The 21000-nt window shown below is 60.4% G+C and overlaps 1 protein-coding gene across 1 annotated transcript; it reads left to right on the top strand.

Annotated features, from left to right (window-relative positions):
* Positions 1-533: 533 nt before the first annotated feature.
* Positions 534-17160, top strand: PRRT1 (proline rich transmembrane protein 1; the record flags this gene model as incomplete). The annotated part of the gene is given in 7 exon segments (XM_075581943.1): positions 534-562; positions 564-711; positions 714-774; positions 776-848; positions 1593-1613; positions 1615-1770; positions 16984-17160. Coding segments are annotated over 7 exon segments (665 nt in total), but the record flags the coding sequence as incomplete, so codon positions are not given.
* Between the last annotated feature and the right edge of the window lie 3840 nt (positions 17161-21000).

The raw sequence follows: 21000 nt of genomic DNA, 5'->3' as shown, positions 1-21000 counted from the left end.
CACCTCTCTATCTCTCTCTCCCCATCTCCCTCTCTCTCTCTCTCTCTCTCTCTCTCTCTCTCTCTCTCTCTCTCTCTCTCTCTATCACCCTCTCTCCCATATCTCTTCCCCCTCTCTCTCCCTCTCACCATCCCTCTCTCTCTCCCCATCACCCTCTCTCCCCATATCTCTTCCCCCCTCTCTCTCTCTCTCCCTCTCACCCCTCTCTCTCTCTCTCTCTCTCTCTCTCTCTCTCTCTCTCTCTCTCTCTCTCTCTATCTATCTATCACCCTCTCTCCCCATATCTCTTCCCCCCTCTCTCTCTCCTCTCACCCCCCTCTCTCTCTCCCTCTCTATCTCTCCTCTCTATCTCTCTCCCTCCCCCACCTCTCTCTCTCTCTCTCCCCCTCTCTCTCCCTCCCCACCTCTTTATCTCTCTCTCACCATCTCCCTCTCTCTCTCTCTCCCTCTCACCCGCTCTCTCTCTCCTCATCTCCTCTCTCCCTCTCACCCCCCCCTCTCTCTCTCTCCCTCCTCTCTCCCTCTCTCCCCAGGTCCTCCGGACTCTGGATCCCACAGCTCCCCCTCCTCCCTATAACCAGCCTGGTGGGGAGGGCCCCTGTAACGGGGTGATACCGGGGTACAATGACCCCCCACCCCAGCCAGCCAGCTCCACCCTCCCCCGCCAGGACCCCCAGGGCTACCTGCAGGAGACCCCCTTCACGGGGGCTCCACTAACCAGCAGGGGTACATGGTACAGACTCATCAGACTGGGGGGACCATGCCTGTGGGGGGTACGTCCAGCAGGGGGGTACCCCATGCACCTACAGCCCTGCACTGCATATGTACCTGTCTACCCCGTGGGCACGGTGAGTATTAGGGGGGGAGGCAGAGAGGGAGGAAGGGGTGGGGGGATGGGAGAGGAGCGGGGGAGAGAGGGTGACGGGAGATAGGGAGAAGGGGGTGGTAAAGAAAGAGGGGGAAGGGCAGGAAGAGAGGAGAAGGAGAGAAAGGAAGAGAAAGAGGGGGAGAGAAGGCGGTGGTAGAGAAAGAGAGGGGGAAAGGCAATGAGAGAGGAAGAGGGGGAGAGAGAGCGAAGGGAGCGAGAGGGAGGGGAGCGAGGTGGAGGGGAGAGAAGGGGAATGGAAAGAGAGGAGGGAGGAGATAGGGGGGGGAGAAAGAGGGAGAGAGGGGGAGGTGAGCAAGTGGGACAGGGGAGGGGAGAGAGAGGGGGGAAGGAGGGATGGGAAAGAGTGGAGGGAGGAGAGAGAGGGGGAGGGCAGCGAGGGGGAAGAGAGAGATGGAGCGAGGGGGAAGAGAGAGATGGAGCGGGAGGGGAGAGAGAGGGAGGATGGGAAAGAGTGGAGGGAGGAGAGGCGGAGGGCAGCGAGGGAGAAGAGAGAGAGGGGGAGGAGAGAGGGGAGGGGAGCGAGAGGGAGAGAGAGATGGGGAGGGGAGAGAGGGTGACAGGAGCGAGAGAGAGAGAGAGAGATGGGGGTGGGGAGAGAGAGGGAGGGGAGCGGGAGGGGGAGGAGGGCGGTAGGGGAGAGAAGAGGTATATAGAGGTGTGTAGCGGGTATTTATCTCTTCCCTTCTTGTTGCTCCCTCCCCAGCAGTATCAGACCGGATCTATTCCCCCCCCAGCCTGGGATGCCCCCTCCTCAGATCCCCCCGGGACTCGCTCTCCTGGAGCCACGACGCCCCCCTCATGACTATCTCCCAATCGCTGTGCTGACCACTATCTGCTGCTTCTGGCCAACGGGAGTCATCGCTATCATCAAAGCCGTGCAGGTGGGTGTCACTGTGTCACCCTGTCACTGTGTCACCCTGTCACTGTCACCCTGTCACTGTGTCACCCTGTCACTGTGTCACCCTGTCACTGTCACTGTGTCACCCTGTCACTGTCACCCCTGTCACTGTGTCACCCTGTCACTGTCACCCTGTCACTGTATCATCCTGTCACCCTGTAACCGTCACCAGTCACTGTGTCACCCTGACACTGTGTCACCCTGATGCTGTGTCACCCTGTCACTGTCCCCCTTTCACTGTGACATCCTGTCACTGTGTCACCCTGACACTGTCACTGTCACCCTGTCACTGTGTCACCCTGTCCACTGTGTCACCCTGTCACTGTGTCACCCTGTCACTGTGTCTCCCTGTCCCTGTCACTGTATCATCCTGTCACTGTCACACTGTAACCATCACCTGTCACTGTGTCACCCTGTCACTGTGTCACCCTGTCACTGTCCCCCTTTCACTGTGTCATCCTGTCACTGTGTCACGCTGACACTGTGCCACCCTGACACTGTGTCACCCTGACTGTCACCCTGTCACTCACCCTGTCACCCTGTCAATGTCACCCGTTCACTGTGTCCCTGTCACTGTTTCACCCTGTCACTGTTTCACCCTGTCACTGTCACCTTGTCACTGTAATACCCTGTCACTAAGTTACTCAGTCACTGTCACCCTGTTACTGTGTCACCCTATCACTGTGTCACCCTGCGGGGGGAGGGACAGACTCATAGCTCCCTTTTGTCTGTGTGACTGTGTCACCCTGCTGGGGGAGGGACAGGCTCATAGCTCCCTTCTGTCTGTGTCACTGTGTCACCCTGCGGGGGGAGGGACAGACTCATAGCTCACTTCTGTCTGTGTCACTGTGTCACCCTGCGGGGGGAGGGACAGGCTCATAGCTCCCTTCTGTCTGTATCACCCTGCGGGGGGAGGGACAGGCTCATAGCTCCCTTCTGTCTGTGTCACTGTGTCACCCTGCGGGGGGAGGGACAGACTCATAGCTCCCTTCTGTCTGTGTCAATGTGTCACCCTGCGGGGGAGGGACAGGCTCATAGCTCCCTTCTGTCTGTGTCACTGTGTCACCCTGCGGGGGGAGGGACAGGCTCATAGCTCCCTTCTGTCTGTGTCACTGTGTCACCCTGCGGGCTGAGGGAGAGGCTCATAGCTCCCTTCTGTCTGTGTCACTGTGTCACCCTGCGGGGGGAGGGACAGGCTCATAGCTCCCTTCTGTCTGTGTCACCCTGCGGGGGAGGGACAGACTCATAGCTCCCTTCTGTCTGTGTCACTGTGTCACCCTGCGGGGGAGGGACAGGCTCATAGCTCCTTCTGTCTGTGTCACTGTGTCACCCTGCGGGGGGAGGGACAGACTCATAGCTCCCTTCTGTCTGTGTCACTGTGTCACCCTGCGGGGGGAGGGACAGGCTCATAGCTCCCTTCTGTCTGTGTCACTGTGTCACCCTGCGGGCTGAGGGAGAGGCTCATAGCTCCCTTCTGTCTGTGTCATTGTGTCACCCTGCGGGGGAGGGACAGACTCATAGCTCCCTTCTGTCTGTGTCACCCTGCGGGGGAGGGACAGACTCATAGCTCTCTTCTGTCTGGGTCACTGTGTCACCCTGCGGGGGAGGGACACACTCATAGCTCCCTTCTGTCTGTGTCACCCTGCGGGGGGAGGGACAGACTCATCGCTCCCTCCTGTGTCACAGTGTCACCCTGAGGGGGGAGGGGCAGGCTCATCGCTCCCTTCTGTCTGTGTCACTGTGTCACCCTGCGGGGGGAGGGGCAGGCTCATCGCTCCCTCCTGTGACACCGTGTCACCCTGTGGGGGGAGGGGCGGGCTCATCGCTCCTTCCTGTGTCACCGTGTCACCCTGCGGGGGGAGGGGCAGGCTCATCGCTCCCTCCTGTGTCACCCTGCAGGGGGAGGGGCAGGCTCATCGCTCCCTCCTGTGTCACCCTGCGGGGGGAGGGGCAGGCTCATCGCTCCCTCCTGTGTCACCCTGCGGGGGGAGGGGCAGGCTCATCGCTCCCTCCTGTGTCACCCTGCGGGGGGAGGGGCAGGCTCATCGCTCCCTCCTGTGTCACCGTGTCACCCTGCGGGGGGAGAGGCAGACTCATCGCTCCCTCCTGTGTCACTGTGTCACCCTGCGGGGGAGGGTCAGGCTCATCGCTCCCTCCTGTGTCACCCTGCGGGGGAGGGGCAGGCTCATCGCTCCCTCCTGTGTCACCCTGCGGGGGAGGGTCAGGCTCATCGCTCCCTCCTGTGTCACCCTGCGGGGGAGGGGCAGGCTCATCGCTCCCTCCTGTGTCACCGTGTCACCCTGCGGGGGGAGGGGGAAGGCTCATCGTTCCCTCCTGTGTCACCGTGTCACCCTGCGGGGGGAGGGAGAGACTCATAACTCCCTTCTGTCTGTGTCACCGTGTCACCCTGCGGGGGGAGGGACAGACTCATAGCTCCCTTCTGTCTGTGTCACCCTGTGGGGGGAGGGACAGACTCATAGCTCCCTTCTGTCTGTGTCACTGTCACCCTGCGGGGGGAGGGACAGACTCATAGCTCCCTTCTGTCTGTGTCACACTGTGGGGGGAGGGACAGACTCATAGCTCCCTTCTGTCTGTGTCACTGTGTCACCCTGCGGGGGGAGGGTCTGACTCATAGCTCCCTTCTATCTGTGTCACTGTGTCACACTGCGGGGGGAGGGACAGACTCATAGCGCCCTTCTGTCTGTGTCACTGTGTCACCCTGCGGGGGGAGGGACAGACTCATAGCTCCCTTCTGTCTGTGTCACACTGTGGGGGGAGGGACAGACTCATAGCTCCCTTCTGTCTGTGTCACTGTGTCACCCTGCGGGGGAGGGGCAGACACATAGCTCCCTTCTGTCTGTGTCACTGTGTCACCCTGCGGGGGAGGGACAGGCTCATCGCTCCCTCCTGTGTCACCGTGTCACCCTGCGGGGGGAGGGGCAGGCTCATCGCTCCCTCCAGTGTCACCGTGTCACCCTGCGGGGGGATGGGCAGTCTCATCGCTCCCTCCTGTGTCACTGTGTCACCCTGCGGGGGAGGGACAGGCTCATCGCTCCCTCTTGTGTCACTGTGTCACCCTGTGGGGGGAGGGTCAGGCTCATCGCTCCCTCCTGTGTCACCCTGCGGGGGGAGGGACAGGCTGTTAGCTCCCTTCTGTCTGTGTCACTGTGTCACCCTGCGGGGGGAGGGACAGGCTCATAGCTCCCTTATGTCTGTGTCACCGTGTCACCCTGCGGGGGGAGGGGCAGACTCATCGTTCCCTCCTGTGTCACCGTGTCACCCTGCGGGGGGAGGGTCAGGCTCATCGCTCCCTTCTATCTGTGTCACCGTGTCACCCTGTGGGGGGAGGGACAGACTCATAGCTCCCTTCTGTCTGTGTCACTGTGTCACCCTGCGGGGGGAGGGACAGACTCATAGCTCCCTTCTGTCTGTGTCACCGTGTCACCCTGCGGGGGGAGGGACAGACTCATAGCTCCCTTCTGTCTGTGTCACTGTGTCACCCTGCGGGGGGAGGGACAGACTCATAGCTCCCTTCTGTCTGTGTCACTGTGTCACCCTGCGGGGGAGGGACAGGCTCATAGCTCCCTTCTGTCTGTGTCACACTGTGGGGGGAGGGACAGACTCATAGCTCCCTTCTGTCTGTGTCACTGTGTCACACTGCGGGGGAGGGGCAGACACATAGCTCCCTTCTGTCTGTGTCACTGTGTCACCCTGCGGGGGAGGGGCAGGCTCATCGCTCCCTCCTGTGTCACCGTGTCACCCTGCGGGGGGAGGGGCAGGCTCATCGCTCCCTCCAGTGTCACCGTGTCACCCTGCGGGGGGGGGGGGCAGTCTCATCGCTCCCTCCTGTGTCACTGTGTCACCCTGCGGGGGAGGGACAGGCTCATCGCTCCCTCTTGTGTCACTGTGTCACCCTGCGGGGGGAGGGTCAGGCTCATCGCTCCCTCCTGTGTCACCCTGCGGGGGGAGGGGCAGGCTCATCGCTCCCTCCTGTGTCACCGTGTCACCCTGCGGGGGGAGGGGGAAGGCTCATCGTTCCCTCCTGTGTCACCGTGTCACCCTGCGGGGGGAGGGACAGACTCATAGCTCCCTTCTGTCTGTGTCACCGTGTCACCCTGCGGGGGGAGGGACAGACTCATAGCTCCCTTCTGTCTGTGTCACAGTGTCACCCTGTGGGGGGAGGGACAGACTCATAGCTCCCTTCTGTCTGTGTCACTGTCACCCTGCGGGGGGAGGGACAGACTCATAGCTCCCTTCTATCTGTTTCACCGTGTCACCCTGCGGGGGAGGGACAAACTCATAGCTCCCTTCTGTCTGTGTCACCCTGCGGGGGGAGGGTCAGGCTCATCGCTCCCTTCTATCTGTGTCACCGTGTCACCCTGCAGGGGGAGGGACAGACTCATAGCTCCCTTCTGTCTGTGTCACTGTGTCACCCTGCGGGGGGAGAGTCAGACTCATAGCTCCCTTCTGTCTGTGTCACTGTGTCACCCTGCGGGGGGAGGGACAGGCTCATAGCTCCCTTCTGTCTGTGTCACACTGTGGGGGGAGGGACAGACTCATAGCTCCTTCTGTCTGTGTCACTGTGTCACCCTGCGGGGGGAGGGACAGACTCATAGCTCCCTTCTGTCTGTGTCACTGTGTCACCCTGCGGGGGAGGGGCAGACACATAGCTCCCTTCTGTCTGTGTCACTGTGTCACCCTGCGGGGGAGGGGCAAGCTCATCGCTCCCTCCTGTGTCACCGTGTCACCCTGCGGGGGGAGGGGCAGGCTCATCGCTCCCTCCTGTGTCACCGTGTCACCCTGCGGGGGGAGGGGCAGTCTCATCGCTCCCTCCTGTGTCACTGTGTCACCCTGCGGGGGAGGGACAGGCTCATCGCTCCCTCTTGTGTCACTGTGTCACCCTGTGGGGGGAGGGTCAGGCTCATCGCTCCCTCCTGTGTCACCCTGCGGGGGGAGGGACAGACTCATAGCTCCCTTCTGCCTGTGTCACTGTGTCACCCTGCGGGGGGAGGGACAGGCTCATAGCTCCCTTCTGTCTGTGTCACTGTGTCACCCTGCGGGGGGAGGGTCAGACTCATAGCTCCCTTCTATCTGTGTCACCGTGTCACCCTGCGGGGGGAGGGACAGACTCATAGCTCCCTTCTGCTGTGTCACTGTGTCACCCTGCGGGGGGGGGACAGACTCATAGCTCCCTTCTGCCTGTGTCACTGTGTCACCCTGCGGGGGGAGGGACAGACTCATAGCTCCCTTCTGTCTGTGTCACACTGTGGGGGGAGGGACAGATTCATAGCTCCCTTCTGTCTGTGTCACTGTGTCACCCTGCGGGGGAGGGGCAGACACATAGCTCCCTTCTGTCTGTGTCACTGTGTCACCTTGCGGGGGAGGGGCAAGCTCATCGCTCCCTCCTGTGTCACCGTGTCACCCTGCGGGGGAGGGGCAAGCTCATCGCTCCCTCCTGTGTCACCGTGTCACCCTGCGGGGGGAGGGGCAGGCTCATCGCTCCCTCCTGTGTCACCGTGTCACCCTGCGGGGGGAGGGGCAGTCTCATCGCTCCCTCCTGTGTCACTGTGTCACCCTGCGGGGGAGGGACAGGCTCATCGCTCCCTCTTGTGTCACTGTGTCACCCTGCGGGGGGAGGGTCAGGCTCATCGCTCCCTCCTGTGTCACCCTGCGGGGAGGAGGGACAGGCTGTTAGCTCCCTTCTGTCTGTGTCACCGTGTCACCCTGCGGGGGGAGGGGCAGACTCATCGTTCCCTCCTGTGTCACCGTGTCACCCTGCGGGGGGAGGGTCAGGCTCATCGCTCCCTTCTATCTGTGTCACCGTGTCACCCTGTGGGGGGAGGGACAGACTCATAGCTCCCTTCTGTCTGTGTCACCCTGTGGGGGGAGGGACAGACTCATAGCTCCCTTCTGTCTGTGTCACTGTGTCACCCTGCGGGGGGAGGGTCAGACTCATAGCTCCCTTCTATCTGTGTCACCGTGTCACCCTGCGGGGGAGGGACAGACTCATAGCTCCCTTCTGTCTGTGTCACTGTGTCACCCTGCGGGGGGAGGGACAGACTCATAGCTCCCTTCTGTCTGTGTCACTGTGTCACCCTGTGGAGGAGGTACAGACTCATAGCTCCCTTCTGTCTGTGTCACTGTGTCACCCTGCGGGGGGAGGGACAGACACATAGCTCCCTTCTGTCTGTGTCACACTGTGGGGGGAGGGACAGACTCATAGCTCCCTTCTGTCTGTGTCACACTGTGGGGGGAGGGACAGACTCATAGCTCCCTTCTGTCTGTGTCACTGTGTCACCCTGCGGGGGAGGGGCAGGCTCATCGCTCCCTCCTGTGTCACCGTGTCACCCTGCGGGGGGAGGGGCAGGCTCATCGCTCCCTCCAGTGTCACCGTGTCACCCTGTGGGGGGAGGGGCAGTCTCATCGCTCCCTCCTGTGTCACTGTGTCACCCTGCGGGGGAGGGACAGGCTCATCGCTCCCTCTTGTGTCACTGTGTCACCCTGCGGGGGAGGGACAGGCTCATCACTCCCTCTTGTGTCACTGTGTCACCCTGCGGGGGGAGGGTCAGGCTCATCGCTCCCTCCTGTGTCACCCTGCGGGGGGAGGGACAGGCTGTTAGCTCCCTCCTGTGTCACCGTGTCACCCTGCGGGGGGAGGGGGAAGGCTCATCGTTCCCTCCTGTGTCACCGTGTCACCCTGCGGGGGGAGGGACAGACTCATAGCTCCCTTCTGTCTGTGTCACCGTGTCACCCTGCGGGGGGAGGGACAGACTCATAGCTCCCTTCTGTCTGTGTCACCGTGTCACCCTGTGGGGGGAGGGACAGACTCATACTGTAGCTCCCTTCTGTCTGTGTCACTGTCACCCTGCGGGGGGAGGGACAGACTCATAGCTCCCTTCTATCTGTTTCACCGTGTCACCCTGCGGGGGGAGGGACAGACTCATAGCTCCCTTCTGTCTGTGTCACCCTGCGGGGGGAGGGTCAGGCTCATCGCTCCCTTCTATCTGTGTCACCGTGTCACCCTGCAGGGGGAGGGACAGACTCATAGCTCCCTTCTGTCTGTGTCACTGTGTCACCCTGCGGGGGGAGAGTCAGACTCATAGCTCCCTTCTGTCTGTGTCACTGTGTCACCCTGCGGGGGGAGGGACAGGCTCATAGCTCCCTTCTGTCTGTGTCACACTGTGGGGGAGGGACAGACTCATAGCTCCTTCTGTCTGTGTCACTGTGTCACCCTGCGGGGGGAGGGGCAGGCTCATCGCTCCCTCCAGTGTCACCGTGTCACCCTGCGGGGGGGGGGGGCAGTCTCATCGCTCCCTCCTGTGTCACTGTGTCACCCTGCGGGGGAGGGACAGGCTCATCGCTCCCTCTTGTGTCACTGTGTCACCCTGCGGGGGGAGGGTCAGGCTCATCGCTCCCTCCTGTGTCACCCTGCGGGGGGAGGGGCAGGCTGTTAGCTCCCTCCTGTGTCACCGTGTCACCCTGCGGGGGGAGGGGGAAGGCTCATCGTTCCCTCCTGTGTCACCGTGTCACCCTGCGGGGGGAGGGACAGACTCATAGCTCCCTTCTGTCTGTGTCACCGTGTCACCCTGCGGGGGGAGGGACAGACTCATAGCTCCCTTCTGTCTGTGTCACCGTGTCACCCTGTGGGGGGAGGGACAGACTCATAGCTCCCTTCTGTCTGTGTCACCCTGCGGGGGGAGGGTCAGACTCATAGCTCCCTTCTGTCTGTGTCACTGTGTCACCCTGCGGGGGGAGAGTCAGACTCATAGCTCCCTTCTGTCTGTGTCACTGTGTCACCCTGCGGGGGGAGGGACAGGCTCATAGCTCCCTTCTGTCTGTGTCACACTGTGGGGGGAGGGACAGACTCATAGCTCCTTCTGTCTGTGTCACTGTGTCACCCTGCGGGGGAGGGGCAGACACATAGCTCCCTTCTGTCTGTGTCACTGTGTCACCCTGCGGGGGAGGGGCAAGCTCATCGCTCCCTCCTGTGTCACCGTGTCACCCTGCGGGGGGAGGGGCAGGCTCATCGCTCCCTCCTGTGTCACCGTGTCACCCTGCGGGGGGAGGGGCAGTCTCATCGCTCCCTCCTGTGTCACTGTGTCACCCTGCGGGGGAGGGACAGGCTCATCGCTCCCTCTTGTGTCACTGTGTCACCCTGTGGGGGGAGGGTCAGGCTCATCGCTCTCTCCTGTGTCACCCTGCGGGGGGAGGGACAGACTCATAGCTCCCTTCTGCCTGTGTCACTGTGTCACCCTGCGGGGGGAGGGACAGGCTCATAGCTCCCTTCTGTCTGTGTCACTGTGTCACCCTGCGGGGGAGGGTCAGACTCATAGCTCCCTTCTATCTGTGTCACCGTGTCACCCTGCGGGGGGAGGGACAGACTCATAGCTCCCTTCTGTCTGTGTCACTGTGTCACCCTGCGGGGGGAGGGACAGACTCATAGCTCCCTTCTGTCTGTGTCACACTGTGGGGGGAGGGACAGACTCATAGCTCCCTTCTGTCTGTGTCACTGTGTCACCCTGCGGGGGAGGGGCAGACACATAGCTCCCTTCTGTCTGTGTCACTGTGTCACCTTGCGGGGGAGGGGCAAGCTCATCGCTCCCTCCTGTGTCACCGTGTCACCCTGCGGGGGAGGGGCAAGCTCATCGCTCCCTCCTGTGTCACCGTGTCACCCTGCGGGGGGAGGGGCAGGCTCATCGCTCCCTCCTGTGTCACCGTGTCACCCTGCGGGGGGAGGGGCAGTCTCATCGCTCCCTCCTGTGTCACTGTGTCACCCTGCGGGGGAGGGACAGGCTCATCGCTCCCTCTTGTGTCACTGTGTCACCCTGCGGGGGGAGGGTCAGGCTCATCGCTCCCTCCTGTGTCACCCTGCGGGGGGAGGGACAGGCTGTTAGCTCCCTTCTGTCTGTGTCACCGTGTCACCCTGCGGGGGGAGGGGCAGACTCATCGTTCCCTCCTGTGTCACCGTGTCACCCTGCGGGGGGAGGGTCAGGCTCATCGCTCCCTTCTATCTGTGTCACCGTGTCACCCTGTGGGGGGAGGGACAGACTCATAGCTCCCTTCTGTCTGTGTCACCCTGTGGGGGGAGGGACAGACTCATAGCTCCCTTCTGTCTGTGTCACTGTGTCACCCTGCGGGGGGAGGGTCAGACTCATAGCTCCCTTCTATCTGTGTCACCGTGTCACCCTGCGGGGGGAGGGACAGACTCATAGCTCCCTTCTGTCTGTGTCACTGTGTCACCCTGCGGGGGAGGGACAGACTCATAGCTCCCTTCTGTCTGTGTCACCCTGCGGGGGAGGTACAGACTCATAGCTCCCTTATGTCTGTTTCACTGTCACCCTGCGGGGGGAGGGACAGACACATAGCTCCCTTCTGTCTGTGTCACACTGTGGGGGGAGGGACAGACTCATAGCTCCCTTCTGTCTGTGTCACTGTGTCACCCTGCGGGGGAGGGGCAGGCTCATCGCTCCCTCCTGTGTCACCGTGTCACCCTGCGGGGGGAGGGGCAGGCTCATCGCTCCCTCCAGTGTCACTGTGTCACCCTGTGGGGGGAGGGGCAGTCTCATCGCTCCCTCCTGTGTCACTGTGTCACCCTGCGGGGGAGGGACAGGCTCATCGCTCCCTCTTGTGTCACTGTGTCACCCTGCGGGGGAGGGACAGGCTCATCACTCCCTCTTGTGTCACTGTGTCACCCTGCGGGGGGAGGGTCAGGCTCATCGCTCCCTCCTGTGTCACCCTGCGGGGGGAGGGACAGGCTGTTAGCTCCCTTCTGTCTGTGTCACTGTGTCACCCTGCGGGGGGAGGGACAGACTCTTGCTCCCTTCTGTCTGTGTCACCGTGTCACCCTGCGGGGGGAGGGGCAGACTCATCGTTCCCTTCTATCTGTGTCACCGTGTCACCCTGTGGGGGGAGGGACAGACTCATAGCTCCCTTCTGTCTGTGTCACTGTGTCACCCTGCGGGGGGAGGGACAGGCTCATAGCTCCCTTCTGTCTGTGTCACCCTGTGGGGGGAGGGACAGACTCATAGCTCCCTTCTGTCTGTGTCACTGTGTCACCCTGCGGGGGGAGGGACAGGCTCATAGCTCCCTTCTGTCTGTGTCACCCTGTGGGGGGAGGGACAGACTCATAGCTCCCTTCTGTCTGTGTCACTGTGTCACCCTGTGGGGGGAGGGACAGACTCATAGCTCCCTTCTGTCTGTGTCACTGTGTCACCCTGCGGGGGGAGGGACAGACTCATAGCTCCCTTCTGTCTGTGTCACCGTGTCACCCTGCGGGGGGAGGGACAGACTCATAGCTCCCTTCTGTCTGTGTCACTGTGTCACACGGCGGGGGAGGGACAGACTCATAGCTCCCTTCTGTCTGTGTCACTGTGTCACACGGCGGGGGAGGGGCAGACACATAGCTCCCTTCTGTCTTTGTCACTGTGTCACCCTGCGGGGGGAAGGGACAGTCACATAGCTCCCTTCTGTCTGTGTCACTGTGACACCCTGCGGGGGGAGGGACAGACTCATAGCTCCCTTCTGTCTGTGTCACCCTGCGGGGGGAGGGACAGGCTCATAGCTCCCTTCTGTCTGTGTCACTGTGTCACCCTGCGGGGGGAGGGACAGACTCATAGCTCCCTTCTGTCTGTGTCACTCTGTGGGGGGAGGGACAGACTCATAGCTCACTTCTGTCTGTGTCACTGTGTCACACAGCGGGGGGAGGGACAGACACATAGCTCCCTTCTGTCTGTGTCACTGTGTCACCCTGCGGGGGAGGGACAGTCTCATAGCTCCCTTCTGTCTGTGTCACTGTGTCACCCTGCGGGGGGAGGGACAGGCTCATAGCTCCCTTCTGTCTGTGTCACTGTGTCACCCTGCGGGGGGAGGGACAGGCTCATAGCTCCCTTCTGTCTTTGTCACTGTGTCACCCTGCGGGGGAGGGACAGACTCATAGCTCCCTTCTGTCTGTGTCACTGTGTCACCCTGCGGGGGGAGGGACAGGCTCATAGCTCCCTTCTGTCTGTGTCACTGTGTCACCCTGCGGGGGGAGGGACAGACTCATAGCTCCCTTCTGTCTGTGTCACTGTGTCACCCTGCGGGGGAGGGACAGACTCATAGCTCCCTTCTGTCTGTGTCACCCTGCGGGGGGAGGGACAGGCTCATAGCTCCCTTCTGTCTGTGTCACTGTGTCACCCTGCGGGGGGAGGGACAGACTCATAGCTCCCTTCTGTCTGTGTCACTGTGTCACCCTGCGGGGGGAGGGACAGACTCATAGCTCCCTTCTGTCTGTGTCACTGTGTCACCCTGCGGGGGAGGGACAGACTCATAGCTCCCTTCTATCTGTGTCACCCTGCGGGGGGAGGGACAGACTCATAGCTCCCTTCTGTCTGTGTCACTGTGTCACCCTGCGGGGGGAGGGACAGTCTCATAGCTCCCTTCTGTCTGTGTCACTGTGTCACCTTGCGGGGGGAGGGACAGGCTCATAGCTCCCTTCTGTCTGTGTCACTGTGTCACCCTGCGGGGGGAGGGACAGGCTCATAGCTCCCTTCTGTCTGTGTCACTGTGTCACCCTGCGGGGGGAGGGACAGGCTCATAGCTCCCTTCTGTCTGTGTCACTGTGTCACCCTGCGGGGGGAGGGACAGGCTCATAGCTCCCTTCTGTCTGTGTCACTGTGTCACCCTGCGGGGGAGGGACAGACTCATAGCTCCCTTCTGTCTGTGTCACCCTGCGGGGGGAGGGACAGGCTCATAGCTCCCTTCTGTCTGTGTCACTGTGTCACCCTGCGGGGGGAGGGACAGTCTCATAGCTCCCTTCTGTCTGTGTCACTGTGTCACCCTGCGGGGGAGGGACAGACTCATAGCTCCCTTCTGTCTGTGTCACTGTGTCACCCTGCGGGGGGAGGGACAGTCTCATAGCTCCCTTCTGTCTGTGTCACTGTGTCACCTTGCGGGGGGAGGGACAGGCTCATAGCTCCCTTCTGTCTGTGTCACTGTGTCACCCTGCGGGGGGAGGGACAGGCTCATAGCTCCCTTCTGTCTGTGTCACTGTGTCACCCTGCGGGGGGAGGGTCAGACTCATAGCTCCCTTCTGTCTGTGTCACTGTGTCACCCTGCGGGGGGAGGGTCAGACTCATAGCTCCCTTTTATCTGTGTCACCGTGTCACCCTGCGGGGGGAGGGACAGGCTCATAGCTCCCTTCTGTCTGTGTCACCCTGCGGGGGAGGGACAGACTCATAGCTCCTGTCTGTCTGTGTCACTGTGTCACCCTGCGGGGGGAAGGACAGACTCATAGCTCCCTTCTGTCTGTGTCACCCTGCGGGGGGAGGGACAGACTCATAGCTCCCTTCTGTCTGTGTCACCCTGTGGGGGGAGGGACAGACTCATAGCTCACTTCTGTCTGTGTCACTGTGTCACACTGCAGGGGAAGGGCAGACACATAGCTCCCTTCTGTCTGTGTCACTGTGTCACCCTGCGGGGGAGGGGCAGGCTCATCGCTCCCTCCTGTGTCACCGTGCCACCCTGCGGGCGGAGGGGCAGGCTCATCGCTCCCTCTTGTGTCACCGTGTCACCCTGCGGGGGGAGGACAGGCTCATCGCTCCCTCCTGTGTCACCCTGTGGGGGGAGGGACAGACTCATAGCTCACTTCTGTCTGTGTCACTGTGTCACACTGCAGGGGAAGGGCAGACACATAGCTCCCTTCTGTCTGTGTCACTGTGTCACCCTGCGGGGGGAGGGACAGACTCATAGCTCCCTTCTGTCTGTGTCACTGTGTCACCCTGCGGGGGGAGGGACAGACACATAGCTCCCTTCTGTCTGTGTCACTGTGTCACCCTGCGGGGGAGGGACAGACTCATAGCTCCCTTCTGTCTGTGTCACTGTGTCACCCTGCGGGGGGAGGGACAGACTCATAGCTCCCTTCTGTCTGTGTCACTGTGTCACCCTGCGGGGGAGGGACAGACTCATAGCTCCCTTCTGTCTGTGTCACCCTGCGGGGGGAGGGACAGACACATAGCTCCCTTCTGTCTGTGTCACTGTGTCACCCTGCGGGGGAGGGACAGACTCATAGCTCCCTTCTGTCTGTGTCACTGTGTCACCCTGCGGGGGGAGGGACAGACTCATAGCTCCCTTCTGTCTGTGTCACCCTGCGGGGGGAGGGACAGACACATAGCTCCCTTCTGTCTGTGTCACTGTGTCACCCTGCGGGGGAGGGACAGACTCATAGCTCCCTTCTGTCTGTGTCACTGTGTCACCCTGCGGGGGGAGGGACAGACTCATAGCTCCCTTCTGTCTGTGTCACTGTGTCACCCTGCGGGGGGATGGACAGACTCATAGCTCCCTTCTGTCTGTGTCACTGTGTCACCCTGCGGGGGAGGGACAGACACATAGCTCCCTTCTGTCTGTGTCACTGTGTCACCCTGCGGGGGAGGGACAGGCTCATAGCTCCCTTCTGTCTGTGTCACTGTGACACCCTGCGGGGGAGGGACAGACTCATAGCTCCCTTCTGTCTGTGTCACCCTGCGGGGGGAGGGACAGGCTCATAGCTCCCTTCTGTCTGTGTCACTGTGTCACCCTGCAGGGGGAGGGACAGACTCATAGCTCCCTTCTGTCTGTGTCACTGTGTCACCCTGCGGGGGGAGGGACAGGCTCATAGCTCCCTTCTGTCTGTGTCACTGTGTCACCCTGCGGGGGGAGGGACAGACTCATAGCTCCCTTCTGTCTGTGTCACTGTGTCACCCTTCGGGGGAGGGACAGTCTCATAGCTCCCTTCTGTCTGTGTCACTGTGTCACCCTGCGGGGGGAGGGACAGGCTCATAGCTCCTTCTGTCTGTGTCACTGTGTCACCCTGCGGGGGAGGGACAGACTCATAGCTCCCTTCTGTCTGTGTCACTGTGTCACCCTGCGGGGGGAGGGACAGACTCATAGCTCCCTTCTGTCTGTGTCACTGTGTCACCCTGCGGGGGAGGGACAGACTCATAGCTCCCTTCTGTCTATGTCACTGTGTCACCCTGCGGGGGGAGGGTCAGACTCATAGCTCCCTTCTGTCTGTGTCACTGTGTCACCCTGCGGGGGGAGGGACAGACTCATAGCTCCCTTCTGTCTGTGTCACTGTGTCACCCTGCGGGGGAGGGACAGACTCATAGCTCCCTTCTGTCTGTGTCACTGTGTCACCCTGCGGGGGAGGGACAGACTCATAGCTCCCTTCTGTCTGTGTCACCCTGCGGGGGGAGGGACAGACACATAGCTCCCTTCTGCCTGTGTCACTGTGTCACCCTGCGGGGGAGGGGCAAGCTCATAGCTCCCTTCTGTCTGTGTCACTGTGTCACCCTGCGGGGGATGGACAGGCTCATAGCTCCCTTCTGTCTGTGTCACTGTGTCACCCTGCGGGGGGAGGGACAGACTCATAGCTCCCTTCTGTCTGTGTCACTGTGTCACCCTGCGGGGGAGGGACAGACTCATAGCTCCCTTCTGTCTGTGTCACTGTGTCACCCTGCGGGGGGAGGGACAGACTCATAGCTCCCTTCTGTCTGTGTCACTGTGTCACCCTGCGGGGGGAGGGACAGGCTCATAGCTCCCTTCTGTCTTTGTCACTGTGTCACCCTGCGGGGGGAGGGGCAGTCTCATAGCTCCCTTCTGTCTGTGTCACTGTGTCACCCTGCGGGGGGAGGGGCAGACTCATCGCTCCCTCCTGTGTCACCGTTTCACCCTGCGGGGGGAGGGGCAGGCTCATCGCTCCCTCCTGTGTCACCGTGTCACCCTGCGGGGGGAGGGGCAGACTCATCGCTCCCTCCTGTGTCACCGTGTCACCCTGCGGGGGGAGGGACAGGCTCATCGCTCCCTCCTGTGTCACCCTGCGGGGGAGGGGCAGGCTCATCGCTCCCTCCTGTGTCACCGTGTCACCCTGCGGGGGGAGGGGCAGGCTCATCGCTCCCTCCTGTGTCACCGTGTCACCCTGCGGGGGAGGGGCAGGCTCATCGCTCCCTCCTGTGTCACCGTGTCACCCTGCGGGGGGAGGGGCAGGCTCATCGCTCCCTCCTGTGTCACCGTGTCACCCTGCGGGGGGAGGGGCAGGCTCATCGCTCCCTCCTGTGTCACTGTGTCACCCTGCGGGGGGAGGGGCAGGCTCATCGCTCCCTCCTGTGTCACCGTGTCACCCTGCGGGGGGAGGGGCAGGCTCATCGCTCCCTCCTGTCACCGTGTCACCGTGTCCCCGCAGGTGAGGACCGCCCTGGCGCGCGGTGACATCATGTCCGCAGAGATCGCCTCCCGGGAAGCGAGGAACTTCTCCTTCATCAGCCTGGCGGTGGGGATCGCGGCGATGGTCCTGTGTACCATCCTCACCGTCGTCATCATCATCGCCGCCCAGCACCACGACAACGACTGGGGGCCGTGAACACCCCCCCACCCCCGCCCCGGGGTGAGGGGGGCAGATAGTGCCAAATGGGTCTCTCTGAGTGTCCCCAACACTGTCACTTTACTCTCCTTCTCCTCCTTCTTCCCCGTCTGTCTCTCCTCTCTTCCCTCTCCTGTATCTCCTTCTTCAATCCCCCTCCACATCCACCTCTCTCCCTTCTTCTCCCCTTATCTTTCATCTCCCTCACCTTTCTCCCCCCCTCTGTTCCCCTCCCTTTCTCCCTTTCCTTTTCCCTCTCTCCCCCGTCTCTCTCTGTCCCTCTTTATTTCTCCTTCCCTGTCTCTCCCCCTCCATCCTCTTTCCATCTCCTTTTCCTGCTCTCCTCCTTCTCTCTTCTCTCTCTCTCTCTCTCTCTCTCTCTCTCTCTCTCTCTCTCTCTCTCTCTCTCTCTCTCTGCCTCCCTCAGCCTGCTTCCCTCCCTCCCACTCTCAGCCTCCCTCCCTCTCTCTGCCTCCCTCCCTCCCTCCCTCTCTGTGCCTCCCTCCCTCTCTGTGCCTCCCTCCCTCTCTCTGCCTCCCTCTCTGTGCCTCCCTCTCTCTCTGTGCCTCCCTCTCTGTGCCTCCCTCTCTCTGCCTCCCTCCCTCTCTGTGCCTCCCTCCCTCTCTCTGCCTCCCACTCTCTGCCTCCCTCCCTCTCTCTGCCTCCCACTCTCTTCCCCCCTCCCTCTCTCTGCCTCCCACTCTCTGCCTCCCTCCCTCTCTGTGCCTCCCTCGCTCTCTCTGCCTCCCTCCCTCTCTGTGCCTCCCTCCCTCTCTCTGCCTCCCTCTCTGTGCCTCCCTCTCTCTGCGTCCCTCCCTCTGCCTCCCTCTCTCTCTCTGTGCCTCCCTCCCTCTGCTTCCCTCTCTGCCTCCCTCTCTGTGCCTCCCTCCCTCTCTGTGCCTCCCTCCCTCTCTGCCTCCCTCCCTCTCTCTGTGCCGCCCTCCCTCTCTCTGTGCCTCCCTCTCTGTGCCTCCCTCTCTCTCTGCCTCCCTCTCTCTCTGCTTCCCTCCCTCTCTGCCTCCCTCCCTCTGCCTCCCTCCCTCTCTGCCTCCCTCTCTCTGCCTCCCTCCCTCTCTCTCTCTGCCTCACTCCCTCTCTCTCTGCCTCACTCCCTCTCTCTCTGCCTCCCTCTCTCTCTGCCTCCCTCTCTCTCTGCCTCCCTCTCTCTCTGCTTCCCTCTCTCTCTCTGCCTCCCTCCCTCCCTCTCTCTGCCTCCCTCTCTCTGCCTCCCTCCCTCCCTCTCTCTGCCTCCCTCCCTCTCTCTCTGCCTCCCTCTCTCTCTGCTTCCCCCTCTCTCTCTGTCTCCCTCCCTCCCTCTCTGCCTCCCTCTCTCTCTCTCTGTGCCTCCCTCTCTCTCTGCTTCCCTCTCTCTCTCTGCCTCCCTCTCTCTCTGCTTCCCTCTCTCTCTCTGCGCCTCCCTCCCTCTCTCTCTCTGCCTCCCTCTCTCTCTCTCTGCCTCCCTCTCTCTCTGCTTCCCTCTCTCTCTCTGCCTCCCTCCCTCCCTCTCTGTGCCACCCTCCCTCTCTCTCTGCCTCCCTCTCTCTCTGCTTCCCTCTCTCTCTCTGCCTCCCTCCCTGTGCCTCCCTCCCTCTCTCTCTCTGCCTCCCTCTCTCTCTGCCTCCCTCCCTCTCTGTGCCTCCCTCTCTCTCTCTCTCTGCCTCCCTCTCTCTCTGCCTCCCTCCCTCTCTGTGCCTCACTCCCTCTCTCTCTGCCTCCCTCTCTCTCTGCCTCGCTCTCTCTCTGCCTCCCTCCCTCTCTCTGCCTCCCTCCCTCCCTCTCTCTCTGCCTCCCTCCCTCCCTCTCTCTCTGCCTCTCTCTCTCTCTGCCTCTCTCTCTCTCTGCTTCCCTCTCTCTCTGCCTCCCTCCCTCTCTCTCTCTGCTTCCCTCTCTCTCTGTGCCTCCCTCCCTATCTCTCTGCCTCCCTCCCTCTCTGTCCTCCTCTTTCTCTCTTCCCCTCCCCCCAGGCCCTGCTCTCTCCCTTCCGCTCCCTTTCTCCCTCTCTCATTGGTATTGATACAGGTGCCACCTAAGGGTATTAAGGAGTAATATAGGAGTATTATCGGGGTATTAAATGAGTATTTTTTTTGAAGCACTATGGGTTTATTATTGCAGTATTTCGGGGGTATTATAGCAGTATTATAAGGGTATTAAAGGAGTATTATTAGGGTTTTATAGGAGTATTATGTAAGTATGTTTCAGCTCTGGGTGACAGAGAGACAGCTAGGGTGGAGTGAGAGCGCTAAAGAGACATCTAGAATGAGAGACAGTTGTAGCCCAACAGAGACAGTTTGGGTGTGAGACAGACTGAGCGAAAGAGACAGTTTGAGTGTGAGCGAGTATGTGTGTGGGCATATAGGCCCCCAGAGTGAGCGAGACAGTCGGAGATTAAGAGAGACAGCCGGGCTGTGAAACACTCCTAGAGACAGCTGCTATCCTGGGGTTCAGTGTTGTAATAAAGGGTTCCTATCTCCGTGCTACACATATATCTATTCAGTATTAATTATTATTATTATTGTTCTACTTATTATTCTCCTAATTCGTTTATTTATTGGGCGGAAGGATGCATTGTGGGTATTTATTCAATAACGTTTGGAATGATTAATCAGCAGCATTATCTAGAATAAAGATCGAGATATATTCAAACATCGCCTCGCAAATATTCTGTCTGCCTGGTGACCAACACGCACACGCAACACACACGCAACACACACGCAACACACACGCAACACACATTCTGGGGAGCGTCTTTGTAACAGGCGTTTGGGAGAAGGTATCTCACAATTCGCAGAAACTGTTCTTCTCTAGCAGCTTCTGAAATAGAGGCGGATAAAATGGGAGATTTAGGGCAAGAGGCTCGAGCCAGAGGTCTGTCTCCAAGGCCTACGGGCGAGCGAAATTCAGTGACAGAAACTCCCTTTTAAGTGACAACCGGGTACAGACAGAAGGTCCCAAACTCATTAGGTGCGTGGGGACATTTAATAACCAGCGGTCTGAAATTAGTACTATCTTGAGCAGACACTGGCCTGTCCTCACCGAGGACCCGGACTTAAGAGAAGTCTTTGGGTCCACTCGCCGCACCCTGGTTAGTGGAAGAGCACTGAATTTAAAAGACAAGCTGGTCCACAGCCGCCTGCGGCCTACTGCATCCAATACATGGCAGGCGAATAGGTGCACAGGCCATTTTAAGTGCCGCGGCTGTGAGGCCTGCCCGTATATTTCTCTAACTGGTCCTTTCCGTAACTGGAATGATACGAAATCGTTTACAGCGAGGCAATTTATCAACTGCGGAACGAGGGGCTGTTATATACCGAGTCCTATGCCCGCGCGATGAAAAATACGTAGGCAAAACAATCAGAGAATTTCGCCAGCGTATTTTAGAGCATTTGGGAGCTATTTGCAACCATCGGGACACTCCCCTAGCCACTCACATCCACCGCGTGCATCAAGGAGACGTCACTAATCTCCGTGTTATAGGAATAGAAAGTGTCCCCCCCAATCCTAGAGGGGGTGACTGGAATCGTCTCATTTTGCAGAAAGAACCCAAATGGATTTATGTTCTGGTTACACTGACACCGGGTGGCATAAATATAATAAAATATTACTTTTATTATTTCCAATATATTTTTGATTTGTTTATTCTGTTTCATTTATTTAGTATCCGCTTGGTAGCCGTTAGTCTTCATCGATATCCATTGTCTGTCAGGTAATCAAGGGGTTAAATTCTGCCGCCGGTCTGCATTGGTCCCCCGGTGGCTGACTGCATATAAAAAACCCCCTCCGTAGTACCCTACGTCACCACCTTCGACAAAGCGCCTCGGCGAAACGTACGTCGGGCGGGAG

Source organism: Ascaphus truei, unplaced genomic scaffold, assembly GCF_040206685.1.
Source record: "Ascaphus truei isolate aAscTru1 unplaced genomic scaffold, aAscTru1.hap1 HAP1_SCAFFOLD_1727, whole genome shotgun sequence".
NCBI lineage: Eukaryota > Metazoa > Chordata > Amphibia > Anura > Ascaphidae > Ascaphus > Ascaphus truei.
This window is presented reverse-complemented; position numbering and strand designations above follow the sequence as displayed.